The sequence below is a fragment of the Epinephelus fuscoguttatus genome, linkage group LG15, assembly GCF_011397635.1.
Source record: "Epinephelus fuscoguttatus linkage group LG15, E.fuscoguttatus.final_Chr_v1".
NCBI lineage: Eukaryota > Metazoa > Chordata > Actinopteri > Perciformes > Serranidae > Epinephelus > Epinephelus fuscoguttatus.
Genome location: NC_064766.1, coordinates 34,628,722 through 34,645,831, shown reverse-complemented (window position 1 = coordinate 34,645,831; position 17,110 = coordinate 34,628,722). Strand labels below are relative to the sequence as shown.

The 17,110-nt window shown below is 41.3% G+C and overlaps 1 protein-coding gene across 4 annotated transcripts in view; it reads right to left on the bottom strand.

Moving 5' to 3' along the window:
- LOC125901833 (5'-AMP-activated protein kinase subunit gamma-2-like) overlaps positions 1-13,861 on the bottom strand; it is a 36,335-nt gene extending 22,474 nt beyond the window's left edge. Inside the window, exons 1-3 of one of the 4 annotated variants that reach the window (XR_007451036.1) lie at positions 13,582-13,861; positions 12,092-12,157; positions 6,297-6,558 (exon numbers count right to left, since the gene is read on the bottom strand). Coding sequence is in view for 3 of the 4 variants with exons in the window: in XM_049597778.1 (XP_049453735.1) it covers positions 6,297-6,558; positions 12,092-12,157; positions 13,582-13,659 (406 nt within the window). In the remaining variant the exon portion in view is untranslated. Of the gene's footprint in view, positions 1-2,975; positions 3,633-6,296; positions 6,559-12,091; positions 12,158-13,581 lie in introns of those variants that run through there. The other 3 variants (XM_049597778.1, XM_049597780.1, XM_049597781.1) reach the window with 3 other exon arrangements.
- Between the last annotated feature and the right edge of the window lie 3,249 nt (positions 13,862-17,110).

Here is a 17,110-nt window from a genome sequence, read left to right as displayed (position 1 = left end):
AGCGGTTCCTCGGAAGGCAGCACATTAGCAGAGGCTCCTCACACTTGATTGTTACATTGCAATTTACTGCAAGCCGTGTTAACACAACACCCATAAAAGCAGATCCTCTCAGAGCGGGTGCCCCCTGAGGAGCTGACAGTCAAATGGGTCTACGGTGACTCTGAGGGCAACGTGATCCTCTCTGGTTGACGTCAGAGCAGAAGCTGCTACAGGCCCGATGGACACTGTACTTCAGTCTTCTCTGGCCAGCCGTGTACAATCATCACAACAGTGAATGGCTATGTTTGTACAGGCGTACTGGTTAGAGCTGGTGTGTGGATCATGAAGTATTGTGTGATATCGCAGTCAGTGACCCCAATTAGCAACAAGGGTTTCAAGCTTATTTGCTAAGTGCACTATAATACAGGCTCTCTGTGACAAAGGACTTGACAGCAGCTCATTAATGGCAGGCTCACTATCACATAGGTGTGCAAACTGCATCATGGCCAAACATTTACTGTAAATGAGCAGTCACAATTCGAACAGACACACAAAGTGTTGCTGAGGAGCACACAGACATCCTCTAATTGGCAACGACTGAAATTTCTCATGTAGATGTCAGATGTCAGCAGCGACATAGCTGCACTTGCATTGTGTGGAAACTCTGGATCAAAGGACATATAGTTTAGGCTGAGGTGTCACCACGTCGTACACTACCTTTACGATGAACTGTACATCTTACAAAGCCACATTTGGACGTACATCATGATGACAGGACTGTGCTCTTCTCGTCTACTCCACCGAGGTCAGGCTGGCTCTAAATCAGGAGCTGTAAAGTCTGTGATAAAGTGCCACTTGAACGCCACACACTGTGTCCCAGTGCTTCACACATCAAGCATTATGAGCTAACACTTTACGATAGCTGCCTTAAGTCTGTGCAGGGGCCTGTGGTTTTTGTTTGGCATCCATTTTCTGTAGCTCTTCATGATGGCCTGCTACCTCTCATGAAAACATGAAGGACTACTATGAACGGAGATACAGTCCCCACGCTAAGGCAGAGGTTTGTGGAGGAAAACAAATATCATGATATCAATATTGTGACGATACTGTAGGGCTGACTGTTGGTGCTATCACAACATATTTAATACAAGTCGACCAATTTCAATTTCGGAGGTAGTTTGGCAAATACATCGCTGCTAATAGGACATTTTACAAACTATTATTATTGGTGGAATTTGCCTTCAGTGGTTGCCAATCACTGAGCAGTCTCCACCATCACGCTGGGACGTAGCCTACATCACAGACCGCAGTTATAGAGTGGAGGCTTGTGTTAGAACAAAAAAAAGGAGCTTGATCAGTGGGTACAGCTCCGGAAAAGCAGGTCCCTTCTGCTGTGTGTGTGTCTACATGCATCGCTCTTCATTTTAACATGAATTTACATAAAGATTTTACCTGGACCACAACTGCTGGCGATATAATGCTAGAGCGAACGTCCATGAGTCTGTGTGTTCCACACACAGTCCAGCCATGTAATATGTTTTGACCTAGCTTCCTTTGTCATGTTTTATGAGCCATGGAGTATTTCAAAAATACAAACTTACTCAACTCTAAAGTATCTTGTGTCAAATTACATTTAATTTTTTTTTTTTTTACCAATTGCAAAATACTCAAATGTAATTGAAATACATATTTCAAATACAAATAACAGAAATACTGCTCATCTTTGATCACTGTTTTGAAAGGAGGCTTCATGCACAAAGTCAAGGTAATGAGAATCTCAGGTTGAATTTGAGGAAACTTAGTAGCTTAAAAGATAAAAATCACTCCCATCTAGATTATTTACGGTTAGTTTGATGTCCCGTTAAAGATTTCTCTATTAATTATCTTGAGTTTGATATTTAGTTCTAGAGTTAAATATGTATTTTCCTGGTCCAAAGAAACAGCTTTCTACTTTTTGCTGTTCCAAACTATCATTAAAAATACCATGTCAGTCGACATCTCATATGTATACAATGATACTTGTGATAAATAATCATCACTTATGTGGATATAATCAACTAAGTGGGTAAAGGCAATTAATAGAACAACTACAACAGTCTGTTAAGTTCAGAAAACTACATCACTTTACTGTAATGTAGCCTTTAAAATCAGGAAAGACAACACAAGATATGATATCCAACATGTAAGACAATATCTACTCTCATATCATACCACAATGTTGATTTAATATCGATGTGTTGCCCCACACGTAAGAGAAAGCTAAAAAAAAAATCCACTTAGCATGTTCTGTTTGTCCTTACTTCAGCTAAAATGCTTCCTGTCGATTTAAATAAAGTTTTCAAAATGGAGCAGCTATTCTGAAGAGACTGCCTTGGGATATAGGACAGAAATAATGAACTGACACTGTATCAGCTAGCGTAGCTGGCCATAAGTTACTTAACCATGATGGCAGGAGACTTACTACAAAATAAAAACATATTTCACTTATCCTCGTCTCTGCTTTAACGTTCAAATTAAAGAAGACGTATCAATTAAGCCCAATGCATACACCAACATGATGTATATAGCATTTAGTGAAGTGATAGCTGACCTCCTGCCCCAGGTCAGCCCCTCACACATAGCTTTACCACTTTGGTCGGTGCATGCATTTGTGAAACCAGAGACTGGAGCCCACGCAATCAGCACCTAAACTATATGGAGCACCTAAGGCCACAACGGGCAGCATTACCCATATATATATATATATATATATATATATATATATATATATATAGCCTTTACATAACGGAGAATAACTTCATTGTTCAAAGAATATTCATGGAGGACGACTGAAATTTAAAATGTAATGTCCGTAAAAAGGTACACTAGCATGTGACTGTCATTTCTAGATGAATGCATGGATTGACTGTAAACATAAAATATCTGAATCCAAAGTTACTGGACTACTGAAGGAAGGTGCCGTAAAACTGGAGCAGGTGAAGAGCACAGCACATTACCAGACAGACATGACGACTCGGACTGATGCCGCCCTCCTAGCCCATCTTGCTCCTTCCGTTTCTTGCTCCTCCTCAGGCTGCCAAACCTCTTCATGAAATGCAGTGAGTTGTGGGTTCAAAACTAAATTTGACCATGACCATCTGCATCACGATAGGGGCAAAGAGAAGGCTCAGAAACCATTGAGAGTTACTCCATTTGCTGGATGAAGACAGGTGTACAGAAATTAAGTTGAAAAGTATATCCAACTGATGCCCACAGATCGTCTTTGGAGTGGTTTAGTATGTCTTTAGGAGAGAGATGATCCTTCTTCACCTTCAATCGAGAATATTGAGAATGATCTTCTGCAGGTGGAAAAATTAGCTACTCCATGAAGTAAAGCAATCCACCTTTCCTTTGAGTCAGCAGTATTAGTTACGAACAGACAATGACAACCGCAGCAGGTCACCAATATAGTCTAAGCTTGCATGTCCAGACGGGGGAAAAAAAAAAAAAAAAAAAAAAACTCCAGGGCCACGGAGCACAGAGCCAGCACCTGTCTCTGTGTCTGCTGTATGAAATCTGTAATTTCCACACAGCTTCAGCAGATAAATGTCCTTCTAGCAAGTGATGCAAATACCAACTGGGACCGGTCCGCCTTTTCCCCCTCTCAGCTGTGTCTGTGCTGTAAATTGTCAGGTGCAGCTGTGGGTGGCGTCTCTTTAATATAGCACGCATGTCAGCAGCCTGTAAAAGGAGGCCAGTCCACGAAGGATCCACCAGCGATTGGCTCAGGCTGCACATCTCCCCGCCTCCTCTTTCCACTGCCCTCCCTCTTCCAACAGAGGACAGTACGCACAGGCACATCTGCCTCACTCTGTCTTCACACAATGTCACACACGTTCAGGATCACACAATCTCAGCGTTTCCTGAGATAACAACTACAAATGGAGACATGAAAGTTGTGGGTTTTGAGCTGGGAGTCCCGCAGCTCTGTCATTTGCACACTCGGCTATCTGTAACTTTTGGGGGCCTGACCTTTAAGAGTGCTGAGGCCAGCCCCCCGTCAGATGACAGCAGGGGGACATCCCATGTTTTGTCAGCTGATCAGAAAGCTTCCATTCAATACCACTAGCCTCCCCTACCCGTGACAGATGGCCCACTCAGTATCTGCGGCTTACATTAGCTACAGCGTGTCTAGTACATATCTCAATTAACATGTTATGCAAGTGTTCCACTACGCTCAGTGGGTCAATGACTAATATGTGTGAGGGGTTGAAATACCAATGACAAAATCAGTCATCTCAAACATCCTTCAATACTCACATTGATAATATTTTCAGTTGTCTCATAAAACTAATTCACTTCAGTTTGTGTTGAGGGTTGCTAAGTTTCAGATCCATGAGGATTTTAAATCTAATCTACAGTGTATTTTCTTTAAGCTCTCCCCTAGCTTCGCTTTCACACTTAAAATCACACTGCCCTTCTAAGGTCTGCGTTTTGTGAATCTGTACAGTCAAAACTGCCCGGTTCCTTTATTTACTGACAACATACAGCACACAGTAGCAACGGAGGGAGAGGGTGAAAAAAAAAAAAAAAACTCTGCATGGTTATACGAGGAGGTCCTGAGAGTCTGGTCACTTCCAGATAAGGGTATGAAAGCACCACAGTTGCCTTCAGTAGTGAGAGACTGACAATGTCCAGGCGATGAGAAACACATATTTAGACCAGACAGGAACGAGAAGACATTGTGATCTTATTGGTAACACATATGGATATGTATGCATCTGAGAAAACACCTAATAAATATTGTTGAATTATATAAAATTAAAGGTTCAGGATGACAGAAAATTCTAAAAAAAATGCCCCTCCATGTTCTTAAATGGTCAAAGATACAAATAATGATGCAGATGTATAAAACTGACAGCTTACTCAACATGAGTGTAAGTATATGCAGACAACAGTATGCCTTCAGCACACCCTTGTGGCGAAAGTAGGGTGTCTACAAAAACATCCCACTTAAAAAAAACACAATTGTGCCCACTCAGTCACTGTATATCAATTCATAAGCATACTTGTTGCTATTATCGTTGGCCCCCGACCACTTTAAGCCACATCATTAGTCAGAAAAAGAAAGGGAGAGGATGTAATGTCTCAAACCACATCACACTCTAAAAATCTCGAGCAGCTGGCACGAGAAGGCTGTAGCCGTCAGTGTGTTTTGGTGTTTTAGTTTGGTTACCATCAATAATAACCTCCAGAGGAAACGGAGCACTCTGACTATTGAGGTCTGGCCCTAACAGAGCTATTCCACCAGCCGCTGCCAGACCGACCCTCTGCGAGGAAACAGAAGAATGGGTATATGTATGAGCCAAAAACACATGACTCATCTTGGTGCTGTTTGATGCTGCTTCCAGCAGGGCCGTTTCCATGTGAAACAGGCCGGTTTTTGTTATGTAATAATCAGCCTTCCAAATTCATGGAGACATGAGAGCTGAAAATCTGCCCGTTAGGTCTGCTCTTCATAAAACAGGGCCTTGTTCTGCCGAGCCTGTCTCGTTTCCACCTCTTAGCGCATACCAATATTACCATTATGTCATTAATGAGTTTTAATTTTGACATGGAGAATGCATGGCTGGGCTCCCACCCGTTGGATGCCAAACCTGTAACTTAATCTTATAAACTGGCTTTGAAATGCACTTGGCATCGGGAGCTTAAAGAAACTCCTCTTTGATTCTGACGATAAACAAAGCCCACCATTTTTCTTTTCCTGAGAGAGTTCTTGACATCAATAATAGGATGACTGATAATGAAGGCCACCTCGCCCATCTGTCTGACGAGGCTCGTGACCGTGTTGGCCTGTAGGGAATTGCAAAACAAAGCACTGGCTTTTTCTTTCTTTTTCTTTTTTTTTTTTTTTGTACCATGAGGAAATCTAAGCTTCTACTTCCTTATTGGCACAGTCATGCTCAGTGCATATAACTGAGAAAATGCTGCACTGCAAGTTTTTGTGTCAGTTCTGTCACAGGCTGCATCTGAACTGGTGAACTCAATCAGATAGACACAGGTTCCTGTATGTGGCTTTACCTCGCGCATAGAGCAGGAAACCCAAATAATCTTTGAGATAACCCAGTTTCGTCTATTGTGTCTTACTTCCTTTACGAGACCTGCTTTTGCACAAAGTAACACCAGTATTAATCTGCTTTGTCACCACATGACACACGAAATTTCACATTTATAAAACCATCGAAATGCAGTTGCAGTCAATCCACCGATTGTTGTTACAACAGTCAGAGTGTTCACTATGAATGGACAGTCAGTGCAGTGTTAGCTCTTTGACTCACCTCTTCTGGTTCTGGAGAAGATTTTGATGCTCGCAGGTGTGGAGCTGGATGAGGAGCGGAAGATACCACTGAAGCTTAGGCGGCGGGGGGACTTGGGTGGGGAGTCCTGGTAGGAAGGATAGGGGAAGATAGTCCTGGGTGAACCAGAGCTGGTCCTCACTTGTACTGGAGCAGACTGAGGACACAGGGGCAGAGGGGCACTGGGTGGGCTCCTCGCAGACCCTCCTTTGATGGGGCTGGCTGAACGGATGCGACGCTCTCCCTGAGAGACAATAAGGAGGCAGTTTTATTCACCTGCACTCTCGTAAATGTGTGGCTCATGTTCAGTGTGTATCAACTGTGTTATGTGAGGTGGTGAGAGGCTGCAGGGATATGCAGTGAAAAACTCTGCAGGATCCAAACCAAAAGGCCGTACACAGTGAGCAAATGTAGAGAAGAGATTTATTGTGAAATGACAGTGACTGATTGCACTTTTTGTGGGAGCTTGCTATTTTGGTTACTTCCTCTTTTTTCACTTATGCAAGAGTGTTTTGTTTAGTCAGACCCACTGTAACACTTAATTGTGTCTCATGAAAAAGCACTATGACAATGTATTGTGTGCAAAGTGCAATAAAGTAAATGTTCTTTCTTGATCTATAAAAGTTACTGACAAACCAACAATACAGATTCTTCACTGGAGAAGTCTTTGACGCAACATTTTTCACTTGTTTTATAGTCAGTGTGTGGAGAATTTTATTATTGAAACCAAACAAATCCTAAGCAGATAGATCTCTTTTTGTCTGCACACACCTTCAAAAGACTCAAGCTGCGATCCGAATTACATAAGTTTCCTTTTTACCTTTAGTAGGTACTGCAGCTGCCTTTACAAAGAACGTACTGTTGAAGCAGTATACATATAATCGGGAAATACTATTTTTTCATTAACACTGCACCTGAAATTTAGGCCTCAAAACATCATTCACTGGCCCGCCAGAGACGAAGGTCAACCCGGAGAGCTCAGCTGTTGTTACTTTGCGATGTATGTAGTTTAACTGCATTGTAGATTCTAACAGATATTTATGACCGTAAAATTACATGTACATCTCTCTGTCATTGTTTTTATTGTTATGTCTTTGTGTTGTTGGTTCCCTCCTATAAATGCTATTAGACTAATCTTAAGTCACTTGAATGTGCCGTCGTTAATCACTGCAGCTTCTGAAAGCTGTTTACGAGCTGTCAAGCTGTCATCTGTCTACTGCTCAGTTGATGTGTCGTGTTTTTCCACTGCGCAGAGGATTGTGGGTCAGAATAGCCAGAAAAGCATGCCAGCTCCGAGTCGGTATAGCTGCAGCTATGTGACCCGTCCACCTGCTACATGACTTGCCCGCCATTCCTACATAGTCAGCCCGCTTCAGTCATTGGTCCAGAAGCAAAGGGCCCTCGAGAAAATGCTCAGTTAATGTTTAGCTAGCTATGAAGTGTTAGGTTTCGGCAATTAGTGTAAGGGTTACATCTGGTTAGTTATGAGGCCAATCATGTCTTCATGCATAGTGAAAAACCCCCACAATAAATAAAGTGGATTAATGCTTAGTTTGGCTTCATATGTGTTCACTACAGTGTCGTGTTGTAGCAGGGTTTAAGTAACTGTGACGTTGGTAGATTTGTCTTGCTCTGATGGTGGGTGTGGTTTGTCGCATAGGCTTTAAACTGAATGTGGCTGCAGCTAAACGTGTCTCTAGTGCCTTGCATACTGCAAACTGTGACCAGATGCAGAAGAACATCCTGGTATTTTTGGCGTACTGCATTTCACATACTATGTATTGCGAAACTAAATCATTTTCTGACACACTAAAAAGTATGTTAGTATGGGTAATGAAACACCTAGTAAATGCTGTAACTTATCAGCTATCAGACTGACAACGATAAGCCTCTGGGGGCGACGGACAATATTTTGAGGGTCCCAGTAGGTTTTGAGTAGCCAGCAGATATCCGGGCCAAGACTTCCTCTTCCCGTTGTTGTTTACTAATCTCTAAAAGCAGATATCAGCATATGAATGCAGTTAAATAAAAAAAGGAGCTACTAAGAAGCTAAACTGTTGTTGGGCAATAGCTGATGGGTTACAACATTTCATTTCAGCCAACATGTTCTGATTCTGATTGGTCAATAGTACTCAGGGGCTGTTTACACATTGCCGGCTATTTTCATAAACGGACATTTCACCATCTCCGTTTTCAAAAAGATCTTCGTTTACACTTACGCTTGTATATATACACAAGAGCATGCCAAACCTGTAGGTGGCAGTGTAACGAGAAGCTCAAGCCTTCCATGTATCCATTGTCACCATAGCAACATAGGTCGCACTTTTGACACAGGCGCAAGTTCCAGCACAAACTGTGATGTCGGCTGCCTATAACTCCGTTTATCTCAGTTTACATGCAAACGCGCAACCGGAGTTTTCCAAAATCTCCACTCTGGCCGGAGTTTTTAGAAAGACTCATTTTCAGAGGAGAAATCTCCGTTTGCGTGTAAACGAAGGGCACAAACGAAGGAAGATGTCTCCGTTTATCAAAATCACCGTGTACGTGTAAACGGCCTCTCAGACTAAACACAGCAACTAGATTGCTTCAGATTCCAAAATCTCTCCCTGCTGCCTAGATTTTGCAGTCTTATGCAGATACTGTTTATAGGTATTATAAAGACTTGATTCCTCTGCTGCTCTTATATGTGGGGTCCCACAGGGGTCAATCCTAGGACCTATTTTGTTTGCACTATATATGCTACCTCTGGGCGATCTGCTTTATTCTTTAAGTGGCATCTCTTATCATTGCCATGCTAACGACACGCAGCTTTACTTCTTAGTTAAACCTGATAATTTCGATAACCTTACCAACTTCAAAAGCATTTATACTTTGACTTTCATACAATTAAACTCTTTTAGTCATGCTTTTTCCAGTTGAGAAATATTGTAAAAATCAAACCAATACTTGGGCGTCGGTGGCTTAGTGGTAGAGCAGGCACCCCATGTATAAGGCTGTTGCTGCAGCGGCCTGGGTTTGAGTCCAGCCTGTGGCCATTTGCTGCATGTCATCCCCCCTTCTCTCTCTCCCCACTTCACGCTTACCTGTCCTGTCCATTAAAGGCAAAATGCCCCAAAAAAACCCCAATACTATAATAACCAATACTATTTTCTTGCTAAGACTATTGCAATTTGCTCTTCACTTGTATTACACAGTCCTTTATAGCTGGACTGCATATGGTAAAAACCAGTCGTCGGTCCCACATCATTCTTGCCTCCCTTCACTGGCTTCAAGCTCAACGCATAGTGATTTAAATATTTTACTAATTACTTACAAGGCCTAACATGGCCTGGCACCTGCACATATAGCACAGAAGCTGAGCCCCTGATCCACCAGTTGGCTACTTCGATCATCTGATCAAGACCTCCTATCTGTTTCCTGTTCCTATTTTAAATCCAGAGGTGCTTTTGCAGTTGTTGCTCCGAAACTCTGGAACAGCCTTCCCTATTTAATCAGCAGTGCTGAATCTGTGTTTTGCTTTTAGCTGCTCTTAAAAACTAATTTCTATAGGTCGGCCTTTTCATAAAATTCTCTCTGTATGCCACAAGTAACTCTTGTCTAGATGTACTGTCCATGTGTATATGTATGTGTGTGTGTTTCTATGTGTACTTGAACATTTTTATTAGTCTTATTCAAATGTGAAGCGCTTTGTAACTGTATGTTTTTAAAACTGATGTATAAATAAAATATTATTATATAAATATTTTTAATTATAATCAGAGCTGAAGACGAAACCATATTCTCAATGTTGCAATTCATGCTGCATTCACAATTAGACTGCAACTAACAATAATTTTCATTTTCCATTAACCAGTCCATTATTTTATTGATTAATCAATAAAATTAAAAAATGAATTTAAAAAATCAATCAATTATTTTGTCAATAAAATCTGAGAGAAATGAGGGCTGCATAATATAAAAACATATTTCCATTATTCTTACAAATATTGGGTTTGCGATATGAGTCACGATTTTAGTGACAATTAGTGACGACAATGATGATGTGATTTTTGCTGGAGTGCATGTTTCCCTTACAGCATCTCTGTAGCACCACAATGCTTCATTTGTGATGGTATGATTTGATACATTTTATCTTTGCCAAAAAAATGCATCTCTGCGATTAGGATACCGCGCTTAGCCATACTGCATTTTTGATAATATTTGGATTAATTGTGCAGCTCTAGAAAACAGTGATAAGTGAATGTGCAGTTTTCCAGAGCCAGCAGTGGTGTCTATGTATGGCATGTTTTATCTTACAAACAGTCAACAAATCCAAAACTATTCAGTTTATTATCATGTATGACAAAAAAGCATCAAATTTTACAGTCATATAGCATGAAACCAGCAAGAGTTTGGCTTTTTTGCTTAAAAACTAAATACTAAAATGATTACTCGATTATGAAAATAGCTGCCGATTAATTTTCTGTCAATTGACTAATCGATTATTTGACTAATAACTGCAGTTCTATTCACAATGTTAAGCAACTGGAATGAAAACACTGTACAAATCCAGTCTCTCTCCACTTCCTTCTAACTATGTCATAATGCATTCACAAGGCATCGTGTTTTATGGCCTCACTCTTTGATAAAAGTCAGTAACAGCACCATCAGGTTCTCGATCAGACACTTAGTACTTCTCTTAGTTAAACAATGGGGATTCTATTTTTTCATTATGACTTTCTGTGTTTATAAGTCTGCTTTTGCAAGGTCAATACCATGTAAACAGACTGAGAAATTCTTCTCTATTCGCTGTGCAGATACCAAAACAAAACAGGAGAGACGGCAGCCAATCTAGCCTGAGACAGAAAGCGCCTCCTCCCACCACTGACTGCTGTCTGCTCTGGATGTGCCAACAACAAATCTATTAACCATTTGTGGGCTCTGATACAGTGAAGCACTCTAGTGCGCAGCCCAGCTCGGCGGTTGTATTTACAGAAAACAATAAAATGTAACAGGAGTGTTTTGGTAACAGTGTTGGCAGATGAAAGCCTGCATAATAACCAGCATCAACGAAACAGAGGATGCACAATGATAAAACCACTGCACTGCAATGCACTGGTAGTAACACTGGAGGCTCGATCACAAATCAAAGCAAAAAGGGAATAATTGTTTTGTCTGGTCGTCTTAACAAGGGTTCAGAATGGTATTTGCTCAAGGCTGGCCCTCCTCCATGCACACATTTCTGTTCAAACCAATCCTGTGACAAATCTGAGGGAGCCAGAGCACACGCCCATCTTTTCTGTTTGCCAACAACTCTCACTCTGTCATTGTGCAAGAGCTTGTTAAGGCAAGTGAACAACTATCAGGGGTTTGTGTGGATACAGACTAGCACAAGGGAATGCAGTGTTTCATCAGCGTTTCCCAAATGTTACAGAGATAAAACTGGTGGATAATGATCAGGGATTAGTCCTACTCATATCAATCAGAGCAGACTGTAGGAAGAGGCTGCTTTCTTTTAGAGAAATCAATTTCCTGTATGTGATCCTGCTATGCTTGGACAGTGGGCGTAATGTTACTGTAAGCCAGTGAGGGTTGGCAGAATAGGAGAGATGGCCTTCAGTAATATTTTGCTCTCCCAAATCCACGTCTAAATGTGTTCAAAGCCAAACAAACAAGAGCCAAAGAGACAAGATAAATTACGTGCTGGGGGAAAAAAAAAGGCAAGCTTGAGAAAACAAACAATTGGCAAGTAAATGAAAAATCATGACACAAAAAAATCAGGATAATTAATTCAGTACCGTCTGAGTGCCACTTTTGGTTGAGCCACTCGTCTCCACTTGCGGGGAAGTAAACGCACCGAAGTCCTGCACATAAAGGAGATCTGAGTTTCAAGGATAACTTCCAGGAAACACAGCAGAAAAACAAAATGGCAAGTCATAACAGGTAACACAAATGCCTTCCTAACCACTGCATGCTGCTGTAGCTGGTTTTACAACAAACTGGACATTGTTGTTGTTGTTTGTCATCCGTGAAGTGAAAATGAAAATGTTTATCATGCCTGTCAAGAAGCAGAAAAGCACGTTTGACCAATGCGGAAACGTTTAAAACAAATGTCAGCTTCTCCATACCGAGGGCAAAGTTTGCATTCCACTTAGACAGGTGATGCTACAGTTTGCATGCTGCAGAGGAAAGACAGGTTGATTACATAATGAGGTGACCATAAAACCCTGTTCCTGTGTCTGTAATGCAGCTGTATCTGCGTTTCTATCAGGTTGTGGTTCATGCATCCCTCACTTGAACACTGGCTACAAAAACAGTATTCACAAGCTACAGCTTTCTTATCAGGGAAGTGATTTCTCCAATGTAAACAGGTGCACATGAATGCACCACTAAGACTCAAATGACACCCCCAGCTGCATTTTTGTCATGTCACCTTCCAGCAAAAGTACAGTCTAACTTCTGAGCAGATTGCATCTAACCTATTAACAGTGACATTGCTAAGGCATGCAGTAGGTGTATCTGATGGATGCCATCCAAAACACACATGCCTGTGAGCCACAGCAACATGGCTGTAATCCATGCTGCAAGACACAGCAAAATATTTGACACCAGAGTGAGCTCACAGTGTCCATGGGATGTTTTGACTTTGGAAAACAGAGAATTCGATAAAGCTTTAAAGTCTACAGTGATATCTTTCACCTCACAAGGGCAAAGAAAAACAGACACTGTTTAATGGAGGCAACTGTAAATCAATAACATAAAATGATTTGCTAGTTTGGAGCACGAGATGGTTACTTTGCTTTATATTGTTTTTTTGTCAAAATGCCTGAGTGCATAATGGGAATATTCTGGTTATTTAGATGATAAAATATCATTAGTCATGACAAGGTGAGCTGCTGAAACAGAGGAATTAGCTATAATGGCATCAGATAGTGATTAAAATGCTTAAGGAATAAATTTAATATACTTTAAACAGTGCAAACAGCCATTTGTTTCTAGAAAAACACTTTTAAACGGTGTTAAAAATGACTATTTTGTTGTATTTTGAGGCAGTTATGAGAACTGTAGCGTCTTGACAGTGAGACAGCTGTCAATCATGCACGCTCTTCTACAGCGCGTGCGACTAACGTAGAACGAACGATGCTACGACAAACGGCTAACAGCGGCTAACAACGGCTAAAAGTTCCGTTTGCTAATTTCACGAAAAGTTCGACAACAAGAAGAAGCCCAGTTATTTTTTTTCCAGTCACAGTAAGAAGCCAAATTAGTTGATACTTCACCGACTCACTGGCATGTTAATCCGCAGACTTCTCCTCTTCTTCTTCTTCGAGCTCTCCTTGCTGGACTCCATCACCGTGCTTCCCATGTTTCTCTGCAAATTAGCAAAAAAATAAAAAAAATAAAAAACCTAAAAAAAAAAAAAAGGAAAAGTGTGCTAGCTCACTGAACTGCTGTGTCGCGACTGCAGACCATCCACCGCCGCCTCCACCTTCACTTCAGCTGCCCCCTCCACTTACTACGACAACACTGAGGCGCTGCCTCATCCACCAGGAAGTAGGCTTGGCCGGGAGAGGAGGAGGAAGAGGAGGAGGAGGAGGAGGCAGGGCACACATCTTCAGACTGTTTACTGGTGTTATGGCGCAGGCTGCGCCCCGGAGAAATGTGTGTCCCCCTCTGCCACGCCAGAGGAAAAAGAAAACAGCATCACTTCGTCGTTTTTTTTTTTTTTGGAGTACTGGTAAAGCAACGCTTTTTAAATAAACCTTTATTTAAAGGAGAAGTGATTCTAGTAACAAGCTAGCTGCTCTATGAGGAAGTGAGGGTGTAAATAAAGGCAACAGGAAGGGCACACAGCCAGGACAACACGTCTTTAAATTGGGGAAGCTAATTTCAACAAAACACCAGGCATGTATAGTGATGTTTCACCAACAGATGTCAGTGTGACTCAGATTTAACTGGTGTGACGGACACAAGTGTAATATAGACCTGCTGTAAGCAAACAGGCAAAGCACACACAAAAAAAATAATAATAAATCAATTAAATTCAGTAGTACTTTATTTATCCCTAAGGAAATACTTGTGCCAGAGAATGTTTTGTACAGTAAAAACAACTTTAACGATTCACACCCAGTACCAACCAGACAACCAGTGGGTTCCTCGGGTCAGGGTCACTCACTGGGCCCAGTTTTACAACAACAGATATACAAATACGCAAGATAGAAGTGTTTTCAAGGAGCAGAAGCAAAAACCAGAGCCTAATAGAGTAACAATAGGAGCAGGCCAAGTACAGGAGTTATTCAAAATTAAACAAAATGGTGGAGAAAACACTGCAGCAAGAGGGTTGCCGGTTCAAACCTTGGGTGGGGGAGCTCTTCTGTGTGGAGCTTGCATGTTCTCCCCGTGTCAGCGTGGGTTTTCTCTGAGTACTCCAGCTTCCTCCCTCAGTCCAAAGACACTAAATTGTCCGTAGGTGTGAATGTGAGTGTGAATGTTTGTCTGTCTCTATGTGTCAGCCCTGTGATAGTCTGGCGACCTGTCCAGGGTGTACTCCACCTCTCAAACCAGTGTCAGCTGGGATAGGCTCCAGCCCCCCGTGACCCCCAACAGGATAAGCGGAATGGAAAATGAATTAATAAATGAAAAACAGTAGATTCTTGGTTATCTTTAATGACAGGATCTAGACCACTGATACTCACCTTACTGCCTGCGGGCTGAATCTGGTCTGTGATAGGGTTCCTGGTGGCCCGCAGACTGGAAATACATTGATTCATACAGGGGATTTTTTTGTACTTTGAATGTAAATAAGGTGCCAGAGTGCATTCAAAGCATCGTTCATCTAAAAAAGTGCCACTGGAGGATTTCCAGCCCCCTGGCCCCCCAATAGAGATATGATCTAAGCCCTGAATGTCCTGAAATCCTAGAGACACCCCTGCTCACACTTGACCTATGCTGGACTGCTGATACGTGAGCAGTGTAATCCATGTTCATGTTTTTAGCATGAATAGCTTTCTCTAATCTAAAGATTCTAAGAGATAATTTAAATTGCATACATTGCTCAACTGGTGGACACATGTCTGAGAAATAAGTAAAATTTAAATCACTAATCCAGCATTGTTACAGTAACTGAGAGGGTGATGAGGCAAAATCACCCACGTGCTAATGTGTGTCTCATTTACAAAATGGCCTACAAAGGATGACTTTATTAATTCATAATGATGATGATGCTATGGACAACGGTTTTAATGATGTCAGGTTGACAACTCTGACAAAAGGACAGTGGAGTTAATGGTGCAAATTTGATTAAACACATATTAAAATGTAAGCACAAGGCACTCTAAATTGTATGCCTTACTCCAGCAGTATTAGAGGTATCTAGAGTCAGCAGTTATTTTAGTATCATTGAGATGAATCAGAGGGGTCACAAGATGATTAAAAAAAATACACCAAAGAAAAATGTGTTAAACAGTAAATCTATGTCATAATTGTGACCAATTGAGTTTCTATCAATTTAATTATTGTTCAGGTGTTTTTTTTAAAAGCCAAAACACCTTAAATTTACTGATTTGAGCTCCTAAAGTGTCTTCTGTGATAAAAAACATAATATCTTTGGGTTTTAAAGTTTTTGTTGGAAAAATACAATCAAGGTATATCACTTTGAGCTCTGGGGAATAATAATGGGCACTTATCTATGGACAGATCTAATATTGATCATGAAAATAAGTGTTAGAGCCCTTAGGTGCTCACATGCCAAAAGGGCTAGGAGCCACTAATGTATTCGCTTGCATTCTTGGATATAAAACTGCCTCTAAAATGATGACTAAATACACCGATCAGCCAAAACATTCAAACCACTGACAAGTGAAGTGAATAACTTTGATTATTTTGTTCCGATGCATTGTTCTGCTGGGAAACCTTTGGTTCTGACATATTCCACCCACTCAAACAAGTACCCCCCCTCATGGCAACAGTACTCCCCAATGGCAGTGGCCCCCCAGCAGGATAACGCACCATGCCACACTGCAAACATCGCTCAGGAATGGCCCAAGGAATGTGACAAAGACCTCCAAGTGTCAACCTGGCCTCCAAATTCCCCAGATCCCACTCTGAATGAGCATCTGTGGCATGTGCCATTAACCCACCTCACAACCCACTGGACTAAATGGATCTGCCGCCAACGCACTGGTGCCAGACACTGCAGGATACTCCCAGAGATCCTGTGTCCATGCCTCGACAGGTCAGAGCCAAGTCAGATCCAAGGAGGCCCCACCTTGGATTAGGGGTACATCTGGGGTACTGGAACGTCACAAGAATCCTTGAGCAGATTGGGACCTGAGAAATTTAGAAGCCAGGTCAACCTTGACACAAAATAATCAGTAATTCACTTCACCTGTCAGTGGTCTTAATGTTCTGGCTGATCGGTGTGTGTGTACCATTTCTTACGTACGTACAGTAACTGTTGTGCTGTGCTTCCTCGGCTTCTGTCTCCAAAGGCACAGATACTTTTATGGCTTCATTTCTTCATATTCAACAATTTAAAACACATAATTATTGATACCACATACACAACCTGCTAACATGTAAAATAGTTTATTTTTGTAAATGTTTCTAAATTCAATTCCACAAACTCCAAACCTCATACTCTGTACACTTCAAAAGGCATTTTCAAAAAAAAAAAAAAAAAGCAAAGAAAAAATAAAAGAAATTAAAAAAAAAAAAAAAAAAAAAAATTCTGACTACACGACCAAGAAAATGTAGCACAAACACACTGGCAGGATGATGTAATATCATACAAGAGAAGAAAAATATCCAAGAAACAA